Source organism: Macaca mulatta, chromosome 1, assembly GCF_049350105.2.
Source record: "Macaca mulatta isolate MMU2019108-1 chromosome 1, T2T-MMU8v2.0, whole genome shotgun sequence".
Taxonomy (NCBI): Eukaryota; Metazoa; Chordata; class Mammalia; order Primates; family Cercopithecidae; genus Macaca; species Macaca mulatta.
Genome location: NC_133406.1, coordinates 82,905,737 through 82,932,597, shown reverse-complemented (window position 1 = coordinate 82,932,597; position 26,861 = coordinate 82,905,737). Strand labels below are relative to the sequence as shown.

Below are 26,861 nucleotides of genomic sequence, written 5' to 3'. Positions count from 1 at the left end.
TTCCTAGAATAAAAGATAGTAGAGCAGAGTATATGGATATTTTTAGCATATAGTGTCAAATAGTTCACCAAGAAAAGTTCAATCAATTTTTTATCACCCACTTCAGCATCCCTTATTCCACAGATCCTTTAAGTGTTCTTCCCCTTCTGCTACTACCAAAGATGAAAATATATATATATTTATTATACTTTAAGTTCTGGGATACATGTGCAGAACGTGCAGGTTTGTTACACAGGCATACATGTGCCATGGTGGTTTGCTGCATTAATCAACCCATCATTGACAGGTATTCCTCCTAATGCTATCTCTCCCCTTGTCCCCCACCCCCGACAGGCCCCAGTGTATGACGTTCCCTGCTTGTGCCTATATGTTCTCATTGTTCAACTCCAACTTATGAGTGAGGATATGTGGTATTTGGTTTTCTGTTCTTGTGTTAGTTTGCTGAGAATGGTTTCCAGCTTCATCCATGTCACTGCAAAGGACATGAACTCATTCTTTTTTATGGCCGCATAGTATTCCATGGTGTATATGTGCCACATTTTCCTTATCCAGTCTATCATTGATGGGCATTTGGGTTGGTTACAAGTCTTTGCTATTGTGATTAGTGCTACAATAAACATACATGTGCATGTTTATTTATAGTAGAATGGTTTATAATCCTTTGGGTATATACCCAGTAATGGGATTGCTGAGTCAAATGGTATTTCTGGTTTCAGATCCTTGAGGAATCACCACACTGTCTTCCACAATGGTTGAACTGATTTACACTCCCACCAACAGTGTAAAAGCATTCCTATTTCTCCACATCCTCTCCACATCCTCTCCAGCATTGCTGAGTCTGTCCCACAGACTCTGACTGAGCAACGGATGAAAGAAGTATGTGGACACAGGTATTTTGCCTGACTGCACAGCTAGGGAACCACATGGCTCAGCACTGCTGACCAGAGTCCAGCAGCCAAGAGAGTGCAGCCCCAATAAGCTAGCAATGCTCACATTTATTTAGTACAGATTCAATGACAAAGGCTTGGAGCAAACATGGTTTGTGGTAATAAACTTTGTCAACCCCCTGAGTAGACAGAAGTCCCTGCATGCGAATGATTAAAGGCTGGTTTTAGGACAACGTGAATAAAATGCTATTTAGATAAACTCCTCTACATTCCTTTGTACCTACGCCCTCTGCCCCTGGGTAAGAACAGCTGCCTTCGGCTCATTCTTCCCTGAAGCTTTGCAAAACCCCCCGACCTTCCAAGAAGGTTTGAATCTTTCCCTATAATTTCTCCCATCACCATGACCAATCTCCCACATCTCCCCCTTTTCTGTTTTTTGCATCAGGTTTTGTGCAGAAACAGGTTCGTCAGGCACAGCAGTTATAATTTGCATTCCGGCTTTGCATCCTAGAATTAGTAAATAACATAAGACAAAAATGAATATAATCAGTATCATTCTTTTCCAATCAAGGAGTGACCCCTAGGAGTGGGGGTCTATCCAGAAGAGATGTCCTTGCACATCCTTCCATATGGCTGTTTGTTGGGCATGTAGATCTATGGCGTTTAGGGATTCTAGAATTTTAAATTGCCTTATGTCTGCTATTAAATTATCATGTAAGTTTCCCCAGAGGTGTTGTTTCACCTCATCCCAACTATTTATTGATTGATTCCAAGATAGAGAGGTGACACAGATATGCTAATGCTCCCAGTCACAGTTTAATTGCTGTCAGAATGCCAGTGCATCTTGTCGCTCCTCTACATATTCCAAGGCAGCCTCAAGGCTTGCAGGCGTGCAAGAATCTTTTGATCTATACCCTGCTGTAAGAGAAGTTCATTAGACACATTTTTTGCCAAGTTGTCTACAGAGGTAGCTGTTTGTACTGATTCAGTAATAGAGGCCACAACAACAATAGCAGTTGCCAAGATGACTATAGCTGAGATTTTAAAGGCTATAAGTGTGCCTATGAGTCTTTTGGGTCTGACCTGGGACAGGGCATGTTCTAAGGTGGCAAGGGCAGAGGAACCTTGTCCATCACGTGTCAAATTGACTGGTAGGAATGCCTCAGATTTTCTCCTTAATACCATGACACTAGTAATATTTTAGTTAGATATATTGTAGTTAGTGATACATGAGGTGAACCAAGCCTGTCCCTGCACTCAGGTCACAAACTTGGAGTTTTGGGGTGTAATGGAAATATTAGTTCCCATAAGGAAAACATATGGATGGGTAGTGCAAATCAGGCACTGATCTGTGTGATTATGAATAACAGTCATAGTATAATTGTTACTGGAATTATGATATGTCCCATGCCAGATATTAAGGGAGGTGCTAAGATGTCCCAAGTGCCATAAAGTGTCTTGGGGTGGCATCTACTTTACTTGGGGTCTGGGATATCTCATCTCCTCATTGGCCCAAATCATAGGGGAACGGGATGTGACTACAAAACTGTGATTGATGCCACAATGGATGTGGACATCAGTATGGTCACCCTGCAAATATGTGGGGGAAAGAGAGATCAGACTGTTACTGTGTCTATATAGAAAAAGGAAGACATAAGAAACTCCATTTTGACCTGTACTAAGAAAAATTCTGCCTTGGGATGCTGTTAATCTGTAACCCTAGCCCCAACCCTGTGCTTGCAGAAACATGTGCTGTATTGACTCAAGGTTTAATGGATTTACGGCTGTGCAGGATATGCTTTGTCAAAATCATGTTTGCAGGCAGTATGCTTGGAAAAAGTCATCGCCATTCTCCATTCTCGAGTACCCGGGGACACAATGCACTGTGGAAGGCCGCAGGGACCTTTGCTCAAGAAAGCCTGGGTATTGTCCAAGGCTTCCCCCTACTGAGACAGCCTGATATATGGCCTTGTGAGAAGGGAAAGACCTGACCATACCCCAGCCCAACACCCATAAAGGGTCGGTGCTGAGGAGGATTAGTGAAAGTGGAAGGCCGCTTTGCAGTTGAGATAAGAGGAAGGCATCTGTCTCCTGCTCGTCCCTGGGAATGGAATGTCTCAGTGTAAAACCTGATCATACATTCTGTTTACTGAGATAGGACAAAATTGCCTTATGGCTGGAGGTGAGACATGCTGGGAGCAATACTGCTCTTTACTGCATTGAGATGTTTGTGTAAAGTCAAACATAAATCTGGCCTACATGCACGAGGGACAGCACATTTCCTTAAACTTATTTATGACACAGGGTCCTTTGTTCATATGTTTTCCTGCTGACCCTCTCCCCACCAATACCCTATAGTTCTGCCACATCCCCCTTGCCAGAATAGTAGAGATAGAGATCAATAAATACTGAGGGAACTCAGAGACCAGTGCCGGTGCAGGTCCTCACTTTCTGAGCGCCAGTCCCCTGGGCCCACTTTTCTTCCTCTATACTTTGTCTCTCTGTCTTATTTCTTTTCTCAGTCTCTCGTCTCCACCTTGTGAGAAATACCCACAGGTGTGGAGGGGCAGGCCCCCTTCAAAATGGCCATGGGAGCTCCAGTCTAAGATGTTATAATTGCCTAACTGGAAGCTACGGGCTTGACCCCTGTGACAGACCTCCCAGCTAAAGTGGAATCCATTACTTTTCCGGCTTTGTTCTTCAGCACAGGGAGGAATGTTTGGGAAGGTGGCATTGGTTGTGTTGCATGGTTTGAGATTACCTGCAACCAACAATGTTAAGGCATTTCCTTTGCCATGATGTAGTCATAATTGTGTTTGGGCAGGTACACAGTAAGGGTTAGAACTTTTATAACTTACACACAGTGGAAGGATAGTGGAGTGATATATAGTGTTAACTGGCACCTTAGTCCAATGTGTGCCATTAATAAGAGACCCCACTGGAGGTAAGTCAATCCCTCCTAGCCAAGCAGTTATGTTATTAGAGACTGGGAAGGAGGTGTCTGCCCAAGTAACAGAGCAGAAGAAAGGTGGATCTAAGAGATGAGCCCAACAGAGAGTAGCAGGTGCGGATTGCAGGCAGAGTGAGAGAACAAGAAAGGTTAATACCCTATGAGAGTTGCAAGGTACAATAGAAAGCATATCAAGGAATAAATTATCTGGAGTGAATTGTGTCTGTGTCTAGAGCAGGATTCACTCAGCCTCCTGAGTTGTCTTCTTCAGCATCCCCCAGGTAATGTCTGGGGCTTGTGTTGTCCGAGGAAGCCACATCATCTGGGATTGCGGGTCCTGCAGGGACATTTCCTCCATTTCTGGTACTGGGTTGGGTCCTAGCACGCCATGGTATGGTTTGATGCATTGTGCTGGAATCCAAAGAAGACCTGAGGGGGTGTGAACACAAGCATAACCTCTTCCCCATGTTAGCAATTCATTTGGACCACACCATACATTGATATTTACATCTTTCCACAAAACCACAAGTTTTAATGTTTTGAGGGGCTTTAGTAAAGTGCTTTTTTATGGCTGATCGAAATTTATCATCTAAATTTTAAAAATTAAGGATAAATAAGGTTTGTGCTAGCAGTATTGAAGGGTTTTTACTCATACCCCCCCCCCCTTTTTTTCTGAGCATATTTTTAGGAGTGGAATGGACATGTTCTACTATGGCCTGTCCTTGGGGATTATATGGGATGCATGTGGAATGTTGGATGTTCTACGTGGGACAGAATTGTTGAAATTGTGAGCTGGCATAAGCTGGACCATTATCAGTTTTAATTTTTGTGGGACACCCCATAAACACAAAAGTTAAAAGAAGATGTTTAATAACATTGGGTGGACTCTCCAGGAAGAGCATGAGCACTCATTGAGAATTGGTATGAACAGATACATGTACATATCTTAGTTTTCCAAATTCAGGGATGTGTTTAACATCTGTTTGCCATAACTGATTAGGTTGTATTCCTCTAGGGTTAACACCTGTTGAAGGAGAGGACATGTCTGTGAGCTGGCAAACTGGGAATTGCAGGATAATTTGGTTAGTGAGTCTCTGGGTAAGTTGAAATTTAGATAAGTTTCTCCAATTTTGGTGGAAAAATAGATGCAATTGGGTGGTTTGGTCAAGCAGTGATGTCATAACTTGCAGGTCTCCTTGATCATTGCCATAAGCCAATGGGGCAAGCAGTGAGCTGTGGGGTCGAATATGTGTGATAAAAATAGGATGTGTACGTTGATCCAGCAATTGCTGAAGTCGAAGAAAAAGTGCATACAGGGTGGGCTTGAGTGTGGACTTAATGAGGGCTGTTTCAAGGTTCTGCAATAAACAGAGTAAGCAGAGTCACTAACAACACTGATGGGCTAAGCAGACTAGGTCTCCAGGGACGATATTAAGGCTCCAACCTCCGCTTTCTGAGTGCCAGTAAATCCAGGATGAATGAGGAAATCATGCAATCTCCACCAAATAGCTCCTTTTCTATTTTTACCAGAGCCATAAGTAAAAAGCCTTAAAGCATTAGGTATGGGGGAGTGAACTACTTTTGTAGGCACAACTAAAGGAGTATGAGATAAGAACTGAATTAGTTTCTCAGCAGGAAAGGCATGTCCTATATGGCCTACATAATCAGAGAGTGCTATCTAAAGATCTAGAGACAGAGGAAATAAGCTTTGAATTGCCTTTTACTCAAAGGAATTCTGATGACATCAGGGTTATAACCTAGCAACTGATTGCATCATCTGTGGCCTGAATAGATGACTTTACTAACTAGCTGGATATAGGGGGATAATGTTTTAGTCATGGTATGTGAGTTAAAAAATCCATTCTAGAAAGTGCAGCCCTGGGGCTATCTGTCCTACTAATCCTGTTGGGGAATGCTTAGTAGGGAAAACAAGCAATTGAATTGAATATTGTGGGTCTATGCAATCTAGTTGCCTCTGAGAAATAGCTTGCTCTATTTCCTCAATTTCTCTTTTTGCTGCAGGAGTTAAATACGTGGGAGAGTCTAGGGCTGTATTGCCCTTTAGGATAGGAAATAGGATTTGTAACTTATCAGTAGTTATGCCCAAGGTGGGGTAAAGCCAATTAATATCACCCAGTAATTTTTTATAATCATTTAACATGTGTAAATTGCTAGTATTTAATTTAACCTTTTGAGGTCTCACTGACCAGGAAGTTAGTATGTATCCAAGATATTTCCAAGGAGAGGAAAATTGTACTTTTTCAGGTGCTATGATTAAACCTCTTAACTGTGTATTCTTTATGATGGAGGCATATAAACTTAAAACTATTGGCTCTGTTGGGGCTGCTAGTAAAATATCATCCATAAAATGAATAATCTTGCAATTAGGAAATTCTTTTCTACTGGGGAGCAAAGCCTGATTTACATGATACTGACACATAGTAGGACTGTTCAATATCCCTTGAGGAGCACTTTCCAATGAAGTTGGTGAGCTGGTCTTTCATTATTGATAGCTGGTATGGTAAAGGCAAATTTTTCTCTGTCCTGTTCTGCAAGGGGGATAGTATAGAAGTCGTCCTTTAAGTCAGTAACAACTAGAGGCCAATCTTCAGGAATTGCCACGGGGGAAGGGAGGCCCTGTTGAAGAGGCCCCATAGGTTGCAAATTAGCATTGATATCCTGTAAATCATGCAAAAGTCTCCATTTGCCAGATCTTTTGGGAATGATGAAAATGGGTGAATTCCAAGGGGTGTTTGATGGTTCTATATGGTCAACTTTTAATTGCTCCTCAACTAATCCATGGGCTCTTTGTAACTTCTCTTCCTTTAAAGGTCACTGTTCTACCCAAATAGGATTTTGAGAGAGCTACATCAGGGATAGAGGAGGAATAACAATGGCCATTACTAGAAAGAGGTCTGCTTAAGTGATCTCAATTAACCCTTTTGTAAATGGACTAGTGGTTCCATTTTCTTAAATGCTTTTTCTTATCTCTTTATAAGTGTCAAAAGAAATGGGTTCATATACCTGATTGTCTTGTCAATCTTGCATTACCAGGCAGGCTAAGAGCTCCCCTTCTAATGCTGCTTGCCTAAGACAGGGTACCAAAGCTGTAGTGTATCCCTTGTCTTTTTTTCCAATTTACAGGAGGGGGCTCAGGCAAAACCTCTGCTTTCTCTTTCTTATTTTTGCCTGGTAATGGCTGGGCTGAATGAGAAGGAGGAGGTGGTAAGGTAGGTGATGGTTCCTTCCCCCTTCCCTTTTTAGGCTCTTCTGTGTAGAGTGGACCAAAGCAGCCCTAACTAAAGCCCGTAATATTAGAGACGTTACTGGGATCCACTGCCCTTGTGCATGATGTTGTTTAAAATTTCTCCCCACTTGTTCCCAGAGCTCTATGTCTAGCTTACCCTCTTCCAGGAACCATGGGTTATGGGACACAACAGTTTGCATTAGGTTCCTAAATTGAGCCTGTGAAACCGAGGCTCTGCCAGCTTTAAGCAGCTGTGAGAGGCAAAGCCAGCTGGACTTCTGGGTCGGGTGGGGACTTGAAGAACTTTTCTGTGGCTAGCTAGAGGTTTGTAAAATGCACCAGTGTTCTGTAAAAATACACCCATCAGTGCTCTGTGGTCAGCTACAGGTATGTAAAATGGACCAACCAGCACTCTGTAAAAATGCACCAATCAGTGCTCTGTGGCTAGCTAGAGGTTTGTAAAATGGACCAATCAGCATACTGTAAAATGGACCAATCAGTGCTCTGTAAAATGGACCAATCAGCACTCTGTAAAATGGATCAATCCGCAGGACATGGGCAGGGACAAATAAGGGAACAAAAGCTGGCCACCCCAGCCAGCAGCGGCAACCCGCTTGGGTCCCCTTCCATGTTGTGGAAGCTTTGTTCTTTCACTCTTCACAATAAATCTTGGTGCTGTTCACTCTTTGGGTCCATGCCACCTTTAAGGACTGTAACACTCACTGCGAAGGACCGTGGCTTCATTCTTGAAGTCAGCGAGACCACGAACCCACCAGAAGGAACCAACTCCAGGCACAGCTGTTTCAATACTTTTATATACTTTTGCTGTTGAGCTGGTAACTGTTGCCCCATGATGAAACCCTAGCCTGAACAATTCCCTCAAACTTGGAAATCCCGAGCAGGCAGCAATGACTCACTGACTTACTGACAGCACAGTCTCTTTACGTTCATTTTTGAGGGTTCCAACGTGATCCATTGCAGCACTCCTCGCACAAGGCACCACCCACTGAGTCTGTCCTGCAGACTCTGGCTGACTGACAGATGAAAGAAGTATGCTGACACAGGTTGCCTGACAGCATGGCTAGGGGACCACACAGCTCAGCACCACCAACAGGAGTCCAGTAGCCGAGAGAGTGCAGCCCTGATAAGCTGGCAATAATCGCATTTATTTAGTACAGATTTAATGACAAAGGCTTGGAACAAACACAATTTGTGGGTAATGAACGTCGTTGACCCCCTGAATCGAGAGCAGTCCTGTGTGTGAATGATCAAAGGTCTGTTTTAGGACAACATGAGTAAACAAGATATTTAGATAAACCCCTCCACGTTCCTTTGTACCTATGCCCTTTGACCCTGGGTAAGAAAAGCTGCCTTCAGTTCATTCTTCCCCGAAGCTTTGCAAAACCTCCTGGCCTTCCAAGAAGGTTAGAAACACAGTACCTGTTGTTTCCTGACTTTTTAATGGTAACCATTCTAACTGGCATGAGATGGTAGGTATCTCTTTGTGGCTTTGATTTGCATTTCTCTGATGACCAGTGATGATGAGCTTTTTTTCATGTTTGATGGCTGCATAAATGTCTTCTTTTAAGAAGAGTCTGTTCATATCTTTTACCCACTTTTTGATGGGGTTTTTTGTTCTTGTAAATTTAAGTTCCTTGTGGATTCTGGATATTAGCCCTTTGTCAGAGGCACAGATTGCAAATTTTTTCTCCCAATCTGTAGGTTGTCTGTTCACTCTGATGATAGCTTCTTTTGCTGTGCAGAAACTCTTTGGTTTAATTAGATACTACTTGTCAATTTTGGCAAAAGCAGTGTTGCCACTGCTTTTGGTGTCTTAGTTGTGAAGTCTTTGCCCATGCCTGTGTCCTGAACGGTATTGTCTAGGTTTTCTTCTAGGGATTTTATGGATTTTAGGTCTGACATTTAAGTTTTTAATCCACCTTGAGTTAATTTTTGTATATAGTGTAAGGAAGGAGTCCAGTTTCTGTTTTCTGCATATGGGTAGCCAGTTTTTGTGACATCATTTATTAAATAGAGAATCCTTTCCCAATTGCTTGTTTTTGTCAGGTTTGCCAAAGATCTGTTGGTTGTAGATGTATGGTGTTATTTCTGAGGCTTCTGTTCTGTTCCACTGGTCTATATATCTGTTTCGGTACCAGTACCATGCTGTTTTGGTTACTGTAAGCCTTGTAGTACAGTTTGAAGTCAGGTAGTGTGATGCCTCCAGCTTTTTCTTTTTGCTTAGGACTGTCTTAGTTATAAAGGTTCTTTTTTGGTTTCATATGAAATTTAAGAAGTAGTTTTTTTCTAATTCTGTGAAGAAAGTCAATGGTAGCTTGATAGGAATAGCATTGAATCTATAAATTACTTTGGGCAGTATGGTCACTTTCAAGATATTGATTCTTCCTATCCACGAGCAGGGAATATTTTTCCATTTGTTTATGTCCTCTCTTATTTCCTTGAACAGTGGTTTGTAGTTTTCCTTGAAGAGGTCCGTCACATCCCATGTAAGTTGTATTCCTAGGTATTTTATTTTCTTTGTAGCAGTTGTCAATGAGAGTTCACTCATGATTTGGCTGTTTGTCTATTATTGGTGTATAAGAATGTTTGTGATTTTTGCACATTGATTTTGTATCCTGAGACTTTGCTGAAGTTCCTTATCAGCTTAAGGAGTTTTAGAGCTGAGACAATGGGTTTTCTAAGTGTACAATCCTGTCATTTGCAAACAGAGGCAATTCGACATCCTCTCTTCCTATTTGAATAGAGTTTATTTCTTTCTCTTGACTGCCCTGGCCAGAACTTCCAATACTATGTTGAATAGGAGTGGTGAGAGAGGGCATTCTTGTCTTGTGCCAGTTTTCAAGGGGAATACTTCCAGCTTTTGCTCATTCAGTATGACATTGGTTGTGGGTTTGGCATAAATAGCTCTTATTATTTTGAGATATGTCCCATCAATACCTCGTTTATTGAGTGTTTTTAGCATGAAGATGTGTTGAATTATACTGAAGGCCTTTTCTGCATCTATTGAGATAATCACATGATTTTTGACATTGATTCTGTTTATGTGATGGATTATGTTTATTCATTTGCATATGTTGGACCAGCCTTGCATTGTAGGGATGAAGCTGACTTAATCATTGTGGATAAGCTTTCTGGTGTGCTGCTGGATTCAGTTTGCCAGTATTTTATTGAGGATTTTTGCATTGATGTTCATCAGGGATATTGGCCTGAAACTTTCTTTTTTGTTGCATCTCTGCCAGATTTTGGTATCAGGATGATGCTGGCTTCATAAAATGAGTTAAAGAAGAGTCCCTATTTTCTATTGTTTGGAATAATTTCAGAAAAAGTGGTACCAGCTCCTCTTTGTACCTCTGGTAGAATTCAGATGTCAATCTGTCTGGTCCTGGGCTTTTTTTGGTTAATAGGTTATTGATTACTGTCTCAATTTCAGAACATTTATTGGTCTATTCAGGGATTCAACTTCTTCCTGGTTTAGTCTTGGGAGAGTGTATGTCTCCAGGAATGTATTCATTTCTTTTAGATTTTCTAGTTTATTTTCATAGAGGTGTTTATGGTGTTCTCTGATGGTAGTTTGTATTCCTGTGGGATCAGTGATGATATCCCCTTTATTATTTTTTTGTTGCATCTATTTGATTCTTCTCTCTTTTCTTCTATCAGAATATAGCTGTCTATCTATTTTGCTTTCTTTTTTTTTTTTTTGAAAGACCAGCTCCTGGATTCACTGATTTTTTGAAGGGTTTTCATGTCTCTATTTCCTTCAGTTCGGCTCTGATTTTAGTTATTTCTTGCTTTCTGCTAGCTTTTGAATGTGTTTGTTTGCTCTTGCTTCTCTAGTTCTTTTAATTGTGATGTTAGGGTGTTGATTTTAGATCTTTTCTGCTTTCTGTCTTGAGCATTTAGTGCTACACATTTCCCTCTAAACACTGCTTTAGCTGTGTCCCAGTGATTCTGGAAGGTTGTGTCTTTGTTCTCATTCATTTTAAAAAACGTAGTCATTTCTGTATTTACCCAGCTAACAATTTCATTATTTACCCAGTAGTCATTCAGAGGCAGGTTGGTCAGTTTCCATGTAGTTGTGTGGATTTGAGTCAGTTTGTTAATCCTGAGTTCTACCTTGATTGCACTGTGGTCTGAGAGACTGTTACAATTTCCATTATTTTGCATTTGCTGAGGAGTGTTTTACTTCCAATTATGTGGTCAATTTTAGAATAAGTGTGATGTGGTGCTGAGAAGAAGGCATAGTTTGTTGATTTGGGATGGAGAGTTCTGCAGATGTGTACTAGGCCCACTTGGTCCAGAGCTGAGTTCAAGTCCTGAATATCCTTGTGAATTTTCTGTCTTGTTGATCTAATATGGACTGTGGGGTGTTAAAGTCACCCACTATTATTGTGTGGGAGTCTAAGTCTCTTTGTAGGTCTCTAAGAACTTGCTTTATGAATCTGCGTGCTCCTGTATTGGATGCATATATATTTAGGATAGTTAGCTCTTCTTGTTGCACTGATCCCTTTACCATGATGTAATGCCCTTTTTTGTCTCTTTTGATCTTTGTTGGTTTAAAGTCTGTTTTATCAGAGATGAGGGTTAAAACCACCGCTTTTCTTTCTTTTTTTTTTTTTTTTTCCATTTGCTTTGTAGATCTCCCTCCATTCCTTTATTTTGAGCCTATGTGTGTCTTTGCACATGAGATGGGTCTCCTGAATACAGCACACCAATGGGTCTTGACTCTTTATCCAATGTTCCAGTCTGTGTCTTTTAATTGGGGCATTTAGCCCATTTACATTTAAGATTAATATTGTTATGTGTGAATTTGACCATATCAATATAATGCTAGCTGGTTATTTTGCCCACTAGTTGGTGTAGTTTCTTCATAGTGTTGACGGTCTTTACAATTTGGTATGTTTTCAGAGCGGCTAGTACTAGTTTTCCCTTTCCACATTTAGCGCTTCCTTCAGGAGCTCTTGTAAGGCAGGCCTGGTGGTGACCAAATCTCTCAGTATATGCTTATCTGTAAAGGATTTTATTTCTCCTTCGCTTATGAAGCTTAGTTTGGCTGGATATTAAATTCTGGGTTGGGACTAGGAGGTTCCAAGATGGCCGAATAGGAACAGCTCCAGTCTGCAGCTCCCAGCATAAGCAATGCAGAAGACGGGTGATTTCTGCATATCCAACTGAGGTACTGGGTTCATCTCACTGGGGCTTGTCAGACAGTGGGTACAGCCCAAGGAGCAGGATGGGGCATTGCCTCACCCACGAAGCACAAGGGGTCAGGGAATTCCCTTTCCTAGCAAAGGGAGGCCGTGAGAGACGGTAGCTGGAAAATCGGGACACTCCCACCCTAATACTGCACTTTTCCAATGGCCTTAGCAAACGGCACACCAGGAGATTATATCCTGTGCCTGGCTCGGAGGGTCCCACACCCATGGGACTCACTCACTGCTAGCACAGCAGTCTGAGATTGAACTGCAAGGTAACAGCAAGGCTGGGAGAGGGGTGTCCACCATTGCTGAGGCTTGAGTAGGTAAATAAAGCAGCCAGGAAGCTCGAATTGGGTGGAGCCCAACGCAGTTCAAGGAGGCCTGCCTGCCTCTGTAGACTCCACCTCTGTCAGCAGGGCATAGCTGAAAAAAAGGCAGCAGAAACTTCTGCAGACTTAAACGTCCCTGTCTGACAGCTTTGAAGAGACTAGTGTTTATCCCAGCATGGAGTTTGAGATCTGAGAATGGACAGACTGCCTCCTCAACTGAGTCCCTGACCCCTGAGAAGCCTAACTGGGAGACACTTCCCAGTAGGGGCCGACTGACACTTCATAGGGCCAGGAGCCCCTCTGAGACAAAGCTTCCAGAAGAAGGATCAGACAGCAACATTTTCTGTTGTGCATTATTTGCTGTTCTGCAGCCTCCACTGGTTATATCCAAGCAAACAGGGTCTGCAGTGGACCTCTAGCAAATTTCAACTGACCTGCAGCTGAGGGTCCTGACTGTTCAAAGGAAAACTAACAAACAGAAAGGACATCCACACCAAAATCCCATCTGTAAGTCACCATCATCAAAGACCAAAGGTAGATAAAACCACGAAGATGGGGAGAAACCAGAGCAGAAAAGCTGAAAATTCTAAAAATGAGAGTGTCTCTTCTCCTTCAAAGGAAAGCAGCTCCTCGCCAACAATGGAACAAAGCTGGACAGAGAATGACTTTGATGAGTTGATAGAAGAAGGCTTCAGAAGATTGGTCATAACAAACTTCTCTGAGCTAAAGGAGGATGTTTGAACCCATCGCAAAGAAGCTAAAAACCTTGAAAAAAGATTAGACAAATGGCTAACTAGAATAAATAGTGTAGAGAAGTCCTTAAATGACCTGAAGGAACTGAAAACAATGGCACAATAACTATGTGATGCATGCACAAGCTTCAGTAGCCAATTTGATCAAGTGGAAGAAAGGGTATCAGTGACTGAAGATCAAATGAATGAAATGAAGCGAGAATTTTAGAGAAAAGAGTAAAAAGAAATGAATAAAGCCTCCAAGAAATATGGGACTATGTGAAAAGACCAAATCTACATCTGATTGGTGCACCTGAAAGTGACAGGGAGAATGGAACCAAGTCAGAAAACACTCTTTGGGATATTATCCAGGAGAACTTCCCCAACCTAGTGAAGCAGGCCAACATTCAAATTAAGAAAATACAGAGAACATCACAAAGATACTCCTCGAGAAGAGCAACTCCAAGACACATAATTGTCAGATTCGCCAAAGTTGAAATGAAGGAAAAATTGTAAAGGGCAGCCAGAGAGAAAGGTCAGGTTACACACAAAGGGAAGCCCATCAGACTAACAGTGGACCTCTTGGCAGAAACTCTACAAGTCAAAAGAGAGTGGGAGCCAATATTCAACATTCTTAAAGAATTTTCAACCCAGAATTTCATATCCAGCCAAACTAAGTTTCATAAGTGAAGGAGAAATAAAATCCTTTACAGACAAGCATATGCTGAGAGATTTGGTCACCATCAGGCCTGCCTTACAAGAGCTGCTGAAAGAAGCATTAAACATGGAAAGGAACAACTGGTACCAGCCACTGCAAAAACATGCCAAATTGTAAAGACCGTCAATGCTAGGAAGAAACTACATCAACTAAGTAGCAAAATAACCAGCTAAATTCATAATGACATGATCAAATTCACACATAACAATACTAACCTTAAATGTAAATGGGCTAAATGCTCCAATTAAAAGACACAACTGGCAAATTGGATAAAGAGTCAAGACCCATCAGTGTGCTGTATTCAGGAGACCCATCTCACATGCAGAGACACACAGAGGCTCAAAATAGAGGGATGGAGGAAGATCTACCAAGCAAATGGAAAACAAAAAAAGGCAGGGGTTGCAATCCTAGTCTCTGATAAAACAGACTTTAAACAAACAAAGATCAAAAGAGACAAGGACATTACATAATGATGAAGGGATCAATTCAACCAGAAGAGCTAACTATCCTAAATATATATGCACCCATTACAGCAGAGCCCAGATTCATCAAGCAAGTCCTTAGAGACCTACAAAGAGACTTAGACTCCCACACAATAATAATGGGAGACTTTAACACCCCACTGTCAACATTAGACAGATCAATGAGACAGAAAGTGAACAACGATATTCAGGAATTGAACTCAGCTCTGCACCAAGCAGACCTGACAGACATCTACAGAACTCTCCACCCCAAATCAACAGAATATACATTCTTCTCAACACCACATTGCACTCATTCCAAAATTGACCACATAGTTGGAAGTAAAGCACTCCTCAGCAAATATAAAAGAACAGAAATTATAACAGACTGTCTCTCAGACCACAGTGCAATCAAACTAGAACTCAGGATTAAGAAACTCACTCAAAACCGCTCAACTACATGGAAACTGAACAATCTGCTCCTGAATGACTACTGGGTACATAACGAAATGAAGGCAGAAATGAAGACATTGTTTGAAACCAGAAAGATACAACACACCAGAATCTCTGGGACACATTTAAAGCAGTGTGTAGAGGGAAATTTATAGCACTAAATGCCCACAAGAGAAAGCTGGAAAGATCTAAAATTGACACCCTAACATCACAATTAAAAGAACTAGAGAAGCAAGAGCAAACACATTCAAAAGCTAGCAGAAGGCAAGAAATAACTAAGATCAGAGCAGAACTGAAGGAGATAAAGACACAAAGAACTCTTCAAAAAATGAATCCAGGAGCTGGTTTATTGAAAACGTCAACAAAATTGATAGACTGCTAGCAATACTTATAAAGAAGAAAAGAGAAGACAATCAAGTAGATGCAATAAAAAATGATAAAGGGGATATCACCACCAATCCTGTAGAAATAAAACTACAATCAGAGAATACTATAAACACCCCTATGCAAATGAACTAGAAAATCTAGAAGAAATGGATAAATTCCTGGACACATACACCCTCCAAGACTAAACCAGGAAGAAGTTGAATCCCTGAATAGACCAATAACAGGTTCTGAAATTGAGGCAATAATTAATAGTCTACCAACCAAAAAAAGTCCAGGACCAGATGGATAAACAGCTGAATTCTACCAGAGATATACAGAGGATCTGGTACCGTTCCTTCTGAAACTATTCCAATCAATAGAAAAAGAGGGAGTTCTCCCCAATTCATTTTATGAGGCCAACATCATCCTGATACCAAAGCCTGGCAGAGACACAACAAAAAAAGAGAATTTTAGACCAATATCCCTGATGAACATCGATGCAAAAATCCTCAATAAAATACTGGCAAACCGAATCCAGCAGCACATCAAAAAACTTATTCACTATGATCAGGTTGGTTTCATCCCCGGGATGCAAGGTTCGTTCAACATATGCAAATCAATGAATATAATCCATCATATAAACAGAACCAAAGACAAAAGCAACATGATTATCTCAATAGATGCGGAAAAGGCCTTTGACAAAATTCAGCAGTACTTCATGCTAAAAACTCTCAATAAACTAGGTATTGATGGGACACAACTCAAAATAGTAAGAGCAATTTATGACAAACTCAGTCAATATCATACTGAATGGGCAAAAACTGGAAGCATTCCCTTTGAAAACTGGCACAAGACAGGAATGCCCTCTCTCACCACTCCTATTCAACATAGTGTTGGAAGTTCTGGCCAGGGCAATCAGGCAAGAGAAAGAAATAAAGGGTACTCAATTAGGAAAAGAGGAAGTCAAATTGTTCTTGTCTGCAGATGACATGACTGTATGTTTAGAAAACCCCATCATCTCAGTCCAAAATCTCCTTAAGCTGATAAGCAACTTCAGCAATGTATCAGGAAACAAAATCAGTGTGCAAAAATCACAAGCATTCTTATACACCGATAACAGACAAACAGAGAGCCAAGTCATGAATGAACTCCCATTCACAATTTCTTCAAAGAGAATAAAATACCTAGGAATCCAACCTACAAGGGATGTGAAGGACCTCTTCAAGGAGAACTACAAACCACTGCTCAATGAAATAAAAGAGGACATAAACAAATGGAAGAACATTCCATGCTCATGGATAGGAAGAATCAATATTGTGAAAATGGCCATACTACTCAAGGTAATTTACAGATTCAATGCCATCCTCATCAAGCTACCAGTGACTTTCTTCACAGAATTGGAAAAAACTACTTTAAGGTTCATATGAAACCAAAAAAGGGCCCGTATTGCGAAGACAATCCTAAGCCAAAAGAACAAAGCTGGAGGCATCAGGCAATCTGACCTCAAACTACACTACAAGGCTACAGTAACCCAAACAGCATGGTACTGGTACCGAAACAGAGATATGGGCAAATGGAACAGAATAGAGCCTGGAAATAATACCACACATCTACAACCATCTGATCTTTGAGAAACCTGACAAAAATAAGATATGGGGAAAGGATTCCCTATTTAATAAATGGTGCTGGGAAAACTGGCTAGCCATATGTAGGAAGCTGAAACTGGATCCCTTCCTTACATCTTATACAAAAACTAATTCAAGATGCATTAAATACTTAAATGTTAGACCTAAAACCATAAAAACCCTAGAAGAAAACCTAGGCAAATACCATTCAGGACATAGGCATGGGCAAGGACTTCATGACTAAAACACCTAAAGCAATGGCAACAGAAGCCAAAATTGACAAATGGGATCTAATTAAAGTAAAGAGCTTCTGCACAGCAAAAGAAACTACCATCAGAGTGAACACGCAACCTACAGAATGGGAGAAAATTTTTGCAATCTACCCATCTGACAAAGGTGTAATATCCAGAATCTACAAATAACTTAAACAAATTTACAAGAAAAAAAGCAAACAACCCCGTCAAAAAGTGGGCGAAGGATATGAAGAAACACTTCTCAAAAGAAGACATTTATGCAGCCAACAGACACATGAAAAAATGCTCATCATCACTGGCCATCAGAGAAATGCAAATCAAACCCACAATGAGATACTATCTCACACCAGTTAGAAGGATATTCATTAAAAAGTCAGGAAACCACAGTTGCTGCAGAGGATGTGGAGAAATAGGAACACTTTTACACTGTTGGTGGGACTTTAAACTAGTTCAACCATTGTGGAAGACAGTATGGTGATTCCTCAAGGATCTATAGCTAGAAATATCATTTGACCCAGCCATCCCATTACTGGGCATATACCCAAAGGATTATAAATCATGTTGCTATAAAGACACATCCACACGTATGTTTATTGGGGCAGTATTCACAATAGCAAAGATTTGGAACCAATCCAAATGTCCATCAATGACAGACTTGATTAAGAAAATGTGGCACATATACACCGTGGAATACTATGCAGCCATAAAAAAGGATGAGTTCATTCTTTGTAGGGACATGGATGAAGTTGGAAACCATCATTCTGAGCAAACTATTGCAAGGACAGTAAACTAAACACTACACGTTCTCACTTATAGGTGGGAATTGAACAATGAGAACACTTGGACACAGGAAGGGGAACATCACACACTGGGGCCTGTCGTGGGGTTGGGGGGAGGGAGGAGGGATAGCATTAGGAGATATACCTAATGTAAATGACGAGTTAATGGGTGCAGCACACCAACACGGCACAGGTATACATATGTAACAAACCTGCACGTTGTGCACATGTACCCTGGAACTTAAAGTATAATAAAAATAAATAAATAAATAAATAAATAAATAAATAAATTCTGGGTTGAAAATTCTTTTCTTTAAGAAGGTTGAATATTGGCCCCCACTCTCTTCTGGCTTGTAGGGTTTCTGCAGAGAGATCCACTGTTAGTCTGATGGGCTTCCCTTTGTGGATAACCCAACCTTTCTCTCTGGTTGCCCGTAAGATTTTTTTCTTCATTTCAACCTTGGTGAATCTGACAATTATGTGTCTTGGGGTTTCTCTTCTCGAGGAGTATCTTTTTATTGTTCTCTGCATTTCCTGAATTTGAATTTTGGCCTGTGTTGCTAGGTTGGGGAAGTTCTTCTGGATAATATCTTGAAGACTGTTTTCCAACTTGGTTCCATTCTCCCCCCCACTTTCAGGTACACCAATCAAACCTAGGTTTGGTCTTTTCACATAGTTCCATATTTCTTGGAGGCTTTGTTTGTTCCTTTTCATTCTTTTTTCTCTAATCTTAATGCATTATTTCATCAAATTGTTCTTTAATCTCTGATATCCTTTCTTCCGCTTGATCTATTCAGTTATTGAAACTTGTGTATGCTTCATGAAGTTCTCTTGCTGTGTTTTTTAGCCCATGAGGTCATTTATGTCCTTCTCTAAACTGGTTAGTCTACTTATCAATTCCTCTAACCATTTTTCAAGGTTCTTAGCTTACTTTCATTGGGTTGGAACATGCTCCTTTAGCTCAGAGGAGTTTGTTATTACCCACCTTCTGAAGCCTACTTCTGTCAGTTCATCAAACTCATTCTCCTTCCAGTTTTGTTGCCTTCCTGGCAAGGAATTGTAATCCTTTGGAGGAGAAGAGGTATTCTGGTTTTTGGAATTTTCAGCCTTGGTGTGCTGGTTTTTCCTCATCTTCATGGACTTATCTACCTTTGGTCTTTGATGCTGGTGACCTTCAGACGAGGTTTCTGTGTGGACTTCCTTTTTGTTGATGTTGAGGCTCTTCCTTTCTGTTTGTTAGTTTTCCATCTAACAGTCAGGACTCTTGGCTGCAGGTCTGTTAGAGTTTGCTGGAGGTCCACTCCAGACCCTGTTTGCCAGGGTATCAGCAGCGGAGGTTGCAAACAGCAAAGATTGCTGCCTGCTGCTTCCTCTGTAAGCTTCATCCCAGAGGGGCACCCACCAGATGCCAGCCGGGGCTCTCCTCTATAAGGTGTTCGTTGGCCCCTGCTGGGAAGTTTATCCCAGTCAGGAGACTTGGGGGTCAGGCACCCACTTGAGGAGGCAGTCTGTCCTTTAGTAGAGCTCGAGCATTGTGCTGGGAGATCTACTGCTCTCTTCTGAGCCAGGAGGAAGGAATGTTTAAGTCTGCTGAAGCAGCAGCCACCCCTTGCCCCAGCTGCTCTGTCCCAGGCAGATGGGAGTTTTATCTATAAGCCCCTCACTTGGGGTGCTGTCTTTCTTTCAGAAATGCACTGCCCAGAGAGGAGGAATCTTGAGAGGCAGTCTGGCTACAGCGGCTTTGCGTGCTGTGGTGGGCTCCGCCTAGTTTGAACTTCCCAGTTCCTTTGTTTACACAGCAAGGGGAAAACCACCTATTCAAGCCTCTGTAATGGTGGATGCCCCTTCCCATACCAAGCTCGAGAGTCCCAGGTCAACTTCAGACTGATGTGCTGGCAGCGAGAATTTCAAGTCAGTGAATCTTAGTTTGCTGGGCTCCTTGGGGGTGGGATCTGCTGAACTAGATCACGTGGCTTTCTGGTTTCAGCCTCCTTTCCAGGGGAGTGAATGATTCTGTCTTACTGGCGTTCCAGGCTAGTAAGTACCCTACTGGGGTATGAAGAAAAACTGCAGCTAGCTCGGTGTCTCCTGTAACAGCCACCCAGTTTCGTGCTTGAAACCCAAGGCCCTTGTGGTGTAGGCACCCAAGGGAATCTCCTGGTCTGCAGGTTGCAAAGACCATGGGAAAAGTGCATCTGGGCCAGAATGCACTGTTCCTCATGGCACTGTCCCTCACAACTTTCCTTGGCTAGGGGAGGGAGTTCCCTGACCCCTTGTACTTCCCTTGTGAGGTGATGCCCCACCCTGCTTCTGCTCACCCTTTGTGGGCTGTACTCACTGTCTAACCAGTCCCAATGAGATGAGCTGGGTACCTCAGTTGGAAATGCAGAAATCACCCACCTTCTGTGTTGATCTCACTGGGACCTGCAGACTGGCACTTTTCATGCTTAAATCATATGTTAGCTAAACATAAAACACTTTAAAAACATTACTTCATTTCTTCTTGAACCATATTGATATTAACAAATCTTGTGTTCATCTCCTCTTGTTATTGTCTTTCTCACTCTGAAATTTCTGAGAATTTTTCTTTAATCTTAGGTATTATTCATAAATTGATATTGAACTTAGATATTCACAATAAATTGTTTCTTTGCTGAGAAATGCCACGCCTGAGGCTCAGGTGCACAGACCCTGCCTTAAAATGAGGCTATAACATGAGAATCTATAAATCTCCCCTGTTCCCACCATGAGCCTTGAACAAAGTAACAAACAGCAATCTATTGCCAGGAAAGGTACAGGAGCATGGAAAATTTAAAGTCTGTGTTGCACTGAAGGTAACTATAGTAACACTAAAAGCCAAAGCTAGGTCAGTATTGACTCAACCCACCATGCCACTACCTGAACAATGTGGCAGAAGAAAACGTATGTCCATTTCCAGGTATAACTACTGTATACCTCAGTCTCTAATTTCTTTTATACACAATATCTGGTATTCAATTAAAAATTATGAGACATAAAAATAAGCAAGATTAAGAAAAGTCATGTTGCCAAGAGAAAAAGCAGTCAAGGGAACAGACCCAGAGATGGCCCAGATGTTGAAATTATCAGGCAGGAATTATTTTTAAAAAACTATGCTTAAAATGTAAAAGATCTAATGTTGAAGGAAGAAATCATTCATGAATAGAGAGGGAATTCCAGCAGAGAGATGAAAACTATAGAAAAGGTCAAGGGAAATGCTGGAAATAAAATCCACAATATCAAATATGAGAATTGTTTCAACGGGCTTATAGCAGACTCCATGCAGCAGAGCAAGGAATCAGTAAACTGGAAGACAAGTCAATAGAAATCAACCAAACACAAACACAAAGAGAAAAAAGAAAACAAACAAAAAAGAACAGAACATCCAAGAGGTGTAGGAAAATATATCTATATAACATTTCTAGGTGTGGGATTTTATATTTTGTCATGTTTAATGCTCCAGGATCCTATTCAATCTTAGGTCTCACATTTTCTCTAATTCTCTGAACTCCTAGGCAATTATTCCCTGAAACATTTCTTCCCCTCTATTTATTTTACTATATCTTTCTGGAGGTTCTGTTATATGAATAATATAACAGAATAACCTTTCAATTTTTATTAATCTTTCAACTATATACACATTATTTCTGTATTATAGAAACATATTTGTTGTATATTTAAAATACATAATATTTAACCTCTTTAGCTCTTCCTGACGCATTCTGAGAGTTCCTTGGCTGTTGTTATAGCCCTCACTAATCTGCTATACAGCTAATCAATCCAGCATTCAACCCATTTATTATGTTATTTTAACTAATACACATCCTCCAGTTGCTATTTTTTTTAACTGATTCTTTTTGCTTTGTTTCCAGTACTGTAACTTTCCTGGGTTGTACTTCTGATGAATTTAGAAGTGTGAATCTAGGGAGGGAGTGGTCACTCTTCAAAGCAGGTCACTTTTGTGTTAACAATCTGTATCTACTCTGGCACTGTTCTTTTTCTAAGTGTGGTCGCTCTTTTTTAATCATCTTGGCTTTAAGATTTGAAGAGGGGTGGCAGTAGGAGAAAATGTTTTTACCTACTCCCTAAACCTAGATAGGCTTCCCTGCCAATGGGATATTTTGTTGCTGCCCCTGGCTGTGCTGTGGTATGCTAACTGGCAAACAATGGACAATAGCCCATTCAGAGTTGAGTTGATGGGGAAAGTACACACCTAAATATTTTCTTCCACTTTATCTCCTATTCATGGCATCCATGGTTGTTCAGGGTTGCCGCTTCCTCTTGTTGGGATCTAACCATATTACATCACCTCAGGGATTTATAACGATTTCTATATTGGTTTGATGAATCCAAAATTGGTTTGAGAGAAAGAATTGGGAGCCTGTGCTAATCTGCCATCTTACCAAAAACTGCATAAAACCAGCATTTAGATTTAGGGATTCTGACTTCAAAGACAATACCAATACCTTATCTATAATACTATATGATTTTCTGAATCTGTTTATCCTTCCTTACATATGTTTTACTACTTTTCATGATTATGCTTTTGTGTGATTACAACTTACATCTGGAATTCTGAACAGGTTTTTTTCACTATTTCTAACTCTAAAAATCTTTAAAATCCAGTGAAAACATTCTCCTTTAATAGAGACCCTCTAGTGGTTCTTTACAATCATTTTTCCTGTGATCCTTCAACACTTGTATGATACTAATTTACTTTTGATATGTTACTCCATAAATGGTTTTTAGTTTGTTCCATGTGCATATCTGCTGTTGGTCCAAATAGACTAAAAATGCTTGCTCTTTGAGAAATTTTCTAAAATCTAATATAAGGTGATAAATTGGCATTGACTAGTTAAGATGTATCATTGACATGACTTAGAGAGAAAAACTCACTTTGTTCAAATCCTCCATTTTTACCCATGAAGTCAAAGAAAGCATCAAGAATTCTGCAGAGGGTTATGATGATTGTTATGTCCTCCATAGGATATGGCTGAAATTTCTGACGATTCTTTATAAATTGTAGTCCGTCTGTGACACTATTTTTAATCATGAATTCAAGACAATCCACTCCTGATTGACTTATAATTTTAGAAGTTTTCAGAAGCCATGACTTAACATAAGGCTCCCATCCCAGATCAACAGGATCCTAATAATAAAAAGTAAAATATAATCTTATGTAAATAAATAAAAATATGGTACATCCTCTGGAATGATTTGTGATTTCTAACTATGGTCTTACAAGAAAACAAGCAATTGGGGGATTATGTATAGGAAGGTGTATTGAGGCTCTGTGTATGTGGTGAGGGGAACTGCTTACCCAGAAGTCAGCCCTATATTTAGATTTATTTATAACATTCAGTTAAGTAGATTAGAGCATAGGGCTAATTATAGCCAATAACTTCATGTATAGAGAATAGAGAATATAGCTAATAACTTCATGTTATATTTTGTACTTCCTTCCCACTGTCTTCATAATGTGTTTTCCAAGTTCTTAGAGTCAGAGTGGGTATGAAAAGGTCCCAGGAACATCTTCCTCTATTGAAAAAATAATTCATATCAGCAGCCTAATTTGTCTATTTGTTTACTCCAGTTGTGGAAAATACTGACACTCCAATTACTAAGAGTAGTATTAGAACAGTAATAATTAAATTCACATTCAATTCTGGATTATGAGGCTTTGGGAGACACAAAGATTTGGAACTATTGGGTTCATGCTGCTGGATACAAAGGCAAAAATAAAATAAACATAAAATGCTGTAAATAATAAATAGTTACTATCATAAACAACATTTTTGCTTTGTTAAAACATTTGTTTTTGAAAGCTTACCATATAGACCATGGCACATCGGCTGACAGTAGCAGGACTGGCCTGAGAGAGACTGTCCACTTCAAAAATCACTCTTATTTTATTAGTTAAAGCTATTCTCTCACTGTTTGCTAGGCATAATGTTCTAGTATCATCTAGCACAGAGTTCAGATTTTCTACCCAAAAGGTGTCCACTGGGCCATCTAAGATAATCCACTGCCAATCAAAATCTGGAGAGAAAAATATTTTTAATGTAACTGAGAATAATGTCAGTCTTCTTTCATTACAATCTTGCAAATTTTCTATTTTACTTAGAAAATATTAGATAATTAACCCTTACAATTTGCTTAGGAGAAACAGCTATAATTTTACCTTCTGCATAACAATATGATTTGTAAGTTTGCCCTCCTACCCCGGAATATTTTTTAGATATGTTGCGCCTGGGGAATAGCAAAGGGAACTAGATGTTCTTTGAAGAAAGAATCAAACAGAGTTTAAAGTATACCACACTTGGAACCCATTTACTCCTCTTTCCACAGGGTGTTAGTCCATTTGGGCTGCTGTAACAAAAAGCCTTAGACTGGATAGCTTATAAACTATAGACATTTATTTCTCACAGTTCTGGAGATTTGGAAGTCCAAGATCACGACACTAGCAGATTCCTTATCCGGGGGGGCTATCTTAATGGTTTACAGAAGGGCACATTCTTTGTCCTCAGATGGTGGAAGGGGTGAGGAATTTCTCTTGAGCTCCTTTTTCAGGGCACTAATGCTTTAATGAGGGCTCTACTCTCATGATCTAATCAACTGCCCACGGCCCCCTGCCTTCTAATACCATCACCTTGGGAGTTAGAATTTCAACACATGGATTTTGGAGGGACACAAACCTTTAGACCATAGCACACATGCTATACCCACCACTGTCCTCCACAGTTTTAGAAAATCCATTGGTCAGGATAGGGGAGGTATGAATAGGTCGCTATGCAGACAGAAAACAGATAACCACCAAAAAGATATTAAAATATCCCAGAAGAATCCAAGAGCAGAGCTAGGATCCATATAGCCACTACTGCTAAGAGGGGCTCTAATACCTGCCCTAGGAACTGCCTTAAAGTCCCATGAAGGAAACTAATGGTGCCTAATCACTGTACTCTCCCAAAAATAACACACAAAAATTCAGTAAAATAGAAGCAGAAGCAGAAATCTCTTTTAAAGTCCGGATTATATATGTACTAATAGTGGATGTGTTGATAAGAAGTTCAACCTGGGTGGGGAAAGCAATGGTCAGTGCTCCTCCAGTAGACTGACAAGGTCATATACATATTTTGTCCCACTGGCACATAGTAAAGTGTCTGGCATATTACAGGTGTGTAGTTCATTTTAGATAAATCTACTTGGGTTGTATGCTTTGGCCTGGAAATGTACAAATTATTTGGAGTCCCATTTCAGAGGCAATACCAGTGGCAAATTGTAGATTGCCGCTGCTGCTTTTCACATCATAATTTATTTCTACTTTTAATATCTACTTGGTTCTTTTGTAAACTGAAGGACTATTGAAGCTATAGTGCTTATATAATGTAATTACACACACACACACACACACACACACAGAGTAATAAAATATGTGGTAATACTACACAAATTTTAAATAAACATATGAACAAATAAATGGTACAGGAACAAAATATTACCAGTCAAAAACATGTTTAAACATATAAATATAGCTCATATTGGTTCAGAGTTTGTCTTCTATATCAGTTAACCATCTTTCTTGAATTTAGTAACACTTACTGTGATTTTCTGGAATTTTAACAACTTTCTCTATCTCCTCAAAAATATTATCATCAGTATCTGTCATATCAGAGGCATCAAGTTTGAAAACCTAAAATGTGTAATCAATAATGTTTAAATTTTTATTTAATAACACTTTTCAACCACAATGGATTTATATGTCAATATGCTTTCTTGAGTGATAAAAATATAAAAGGCAGAGAGTTCTGTAACTGTAAAGACCAACATATAACCAGCATAGCCTAATGTAACTGACTTGTGACTATAGCTTATTTATTTTGGAAAACTATTTTACTTTGGTTTCTTTTTTCCCCCTGCAAAGACCGTACATGCTTATTGTAGGATGTCAAATAAAACAGAAAAACACAAAGAAGAAAGCAAAAGTTCTTTGAATTTCCATTACCCACAGACAATCACCATATATATTTTGGTGTATTTTTTTTCTAGACTTTCCGTCATATCAGTTCTCAAGTTTTAGAATACATAGAATTACCTGCAGTTTGTTAAATTACAGATTGTAACACCTCATCCTTGGAGATTCTAATTGAATAGGTTTGGGATGAAGCCCAGAATTTTTCACTTTTAATGAACATTAAATGATCTCGAGTTATTCTAATACACGTTATTTTTACACCAACCTTTGATACATTCTGATGTATGTATATTAACATATTAACTCCTTTTTATGTTGAGATGGGGAGGTTTAATTATTCATCTCTCTAAAAGAGCTGAGTAATATATCATCAGCTTATTGGCACTGGTTTCCTTAACCATCAACAGTAGTCGGAGAGAAAACCAAACAATAAATAGAGCTATGCTGGGGGCACAGTGTAGGTTCTAATGAGAGACAAAGGTGCTCGTGTTTCAACCCGGTCCTAGGAATACAGCAAATAGTAATCAGTTCCTACTAATTTCCAGCCTCATCACAAAGTAAGCAAGTCCTAGGCTATTTCCAATTATTATTCCTATTTCAAAAGTAATTATTATGCTTGGATATACATCATTATGCTCTAGTGCATTTCTTTCTCTAAATAGATTGTTTTGACTTGCAGAGATCATGGCAGATGGAGGCAGGACTAGATTGCAGCTCCTGCTTGGATGGACAAAGAAGTATGTGGAGGCTCACATTATGAACTTTTGCTCCAGAATGACTGCAAGAATAAATCAGGAAAGCCGAGAGAACCCACAGACCTTCAAAAGAAAGTGGATTGCTCCTGCAGGACTGGGG

The 26,861-nt window shown here is 40.1% G+C and overlaps 1 protein-coding gene across 2 annotated transcripts in view; it reads right to left on the bottom strand.

Moving 5' to 3' along the window:
- Window positions 1–26,861, bottom strand: part of DNAH14 (dynein axonemal heavy chain 14) — a 497,862-nt gene that overhangs the window by 200,613 nt on the left and 270,388 nt on the right. For both annotated transcript variants that reach the window (XM_077938651.1, XM_077938650.1), the window contains 3 exons: window positions 25,634–25,724; window positions 23,865–24,073; window positions 22,931–23,183 (listed from right to left, as the gene is read on the bottom strand). In XM_077938651.1, the coding sequence (XP_077794777.1) occupies window positions 22,931–23,183; window positions 23,865–24,073; window positions 25,634–25,724 (553 nt within the window). The remainder of the gene's footprint in view (window positions 1–22,930; window positions 23,184–23,864; window positions 24,074–25,633; window positions 25,725–26,861) is intronic.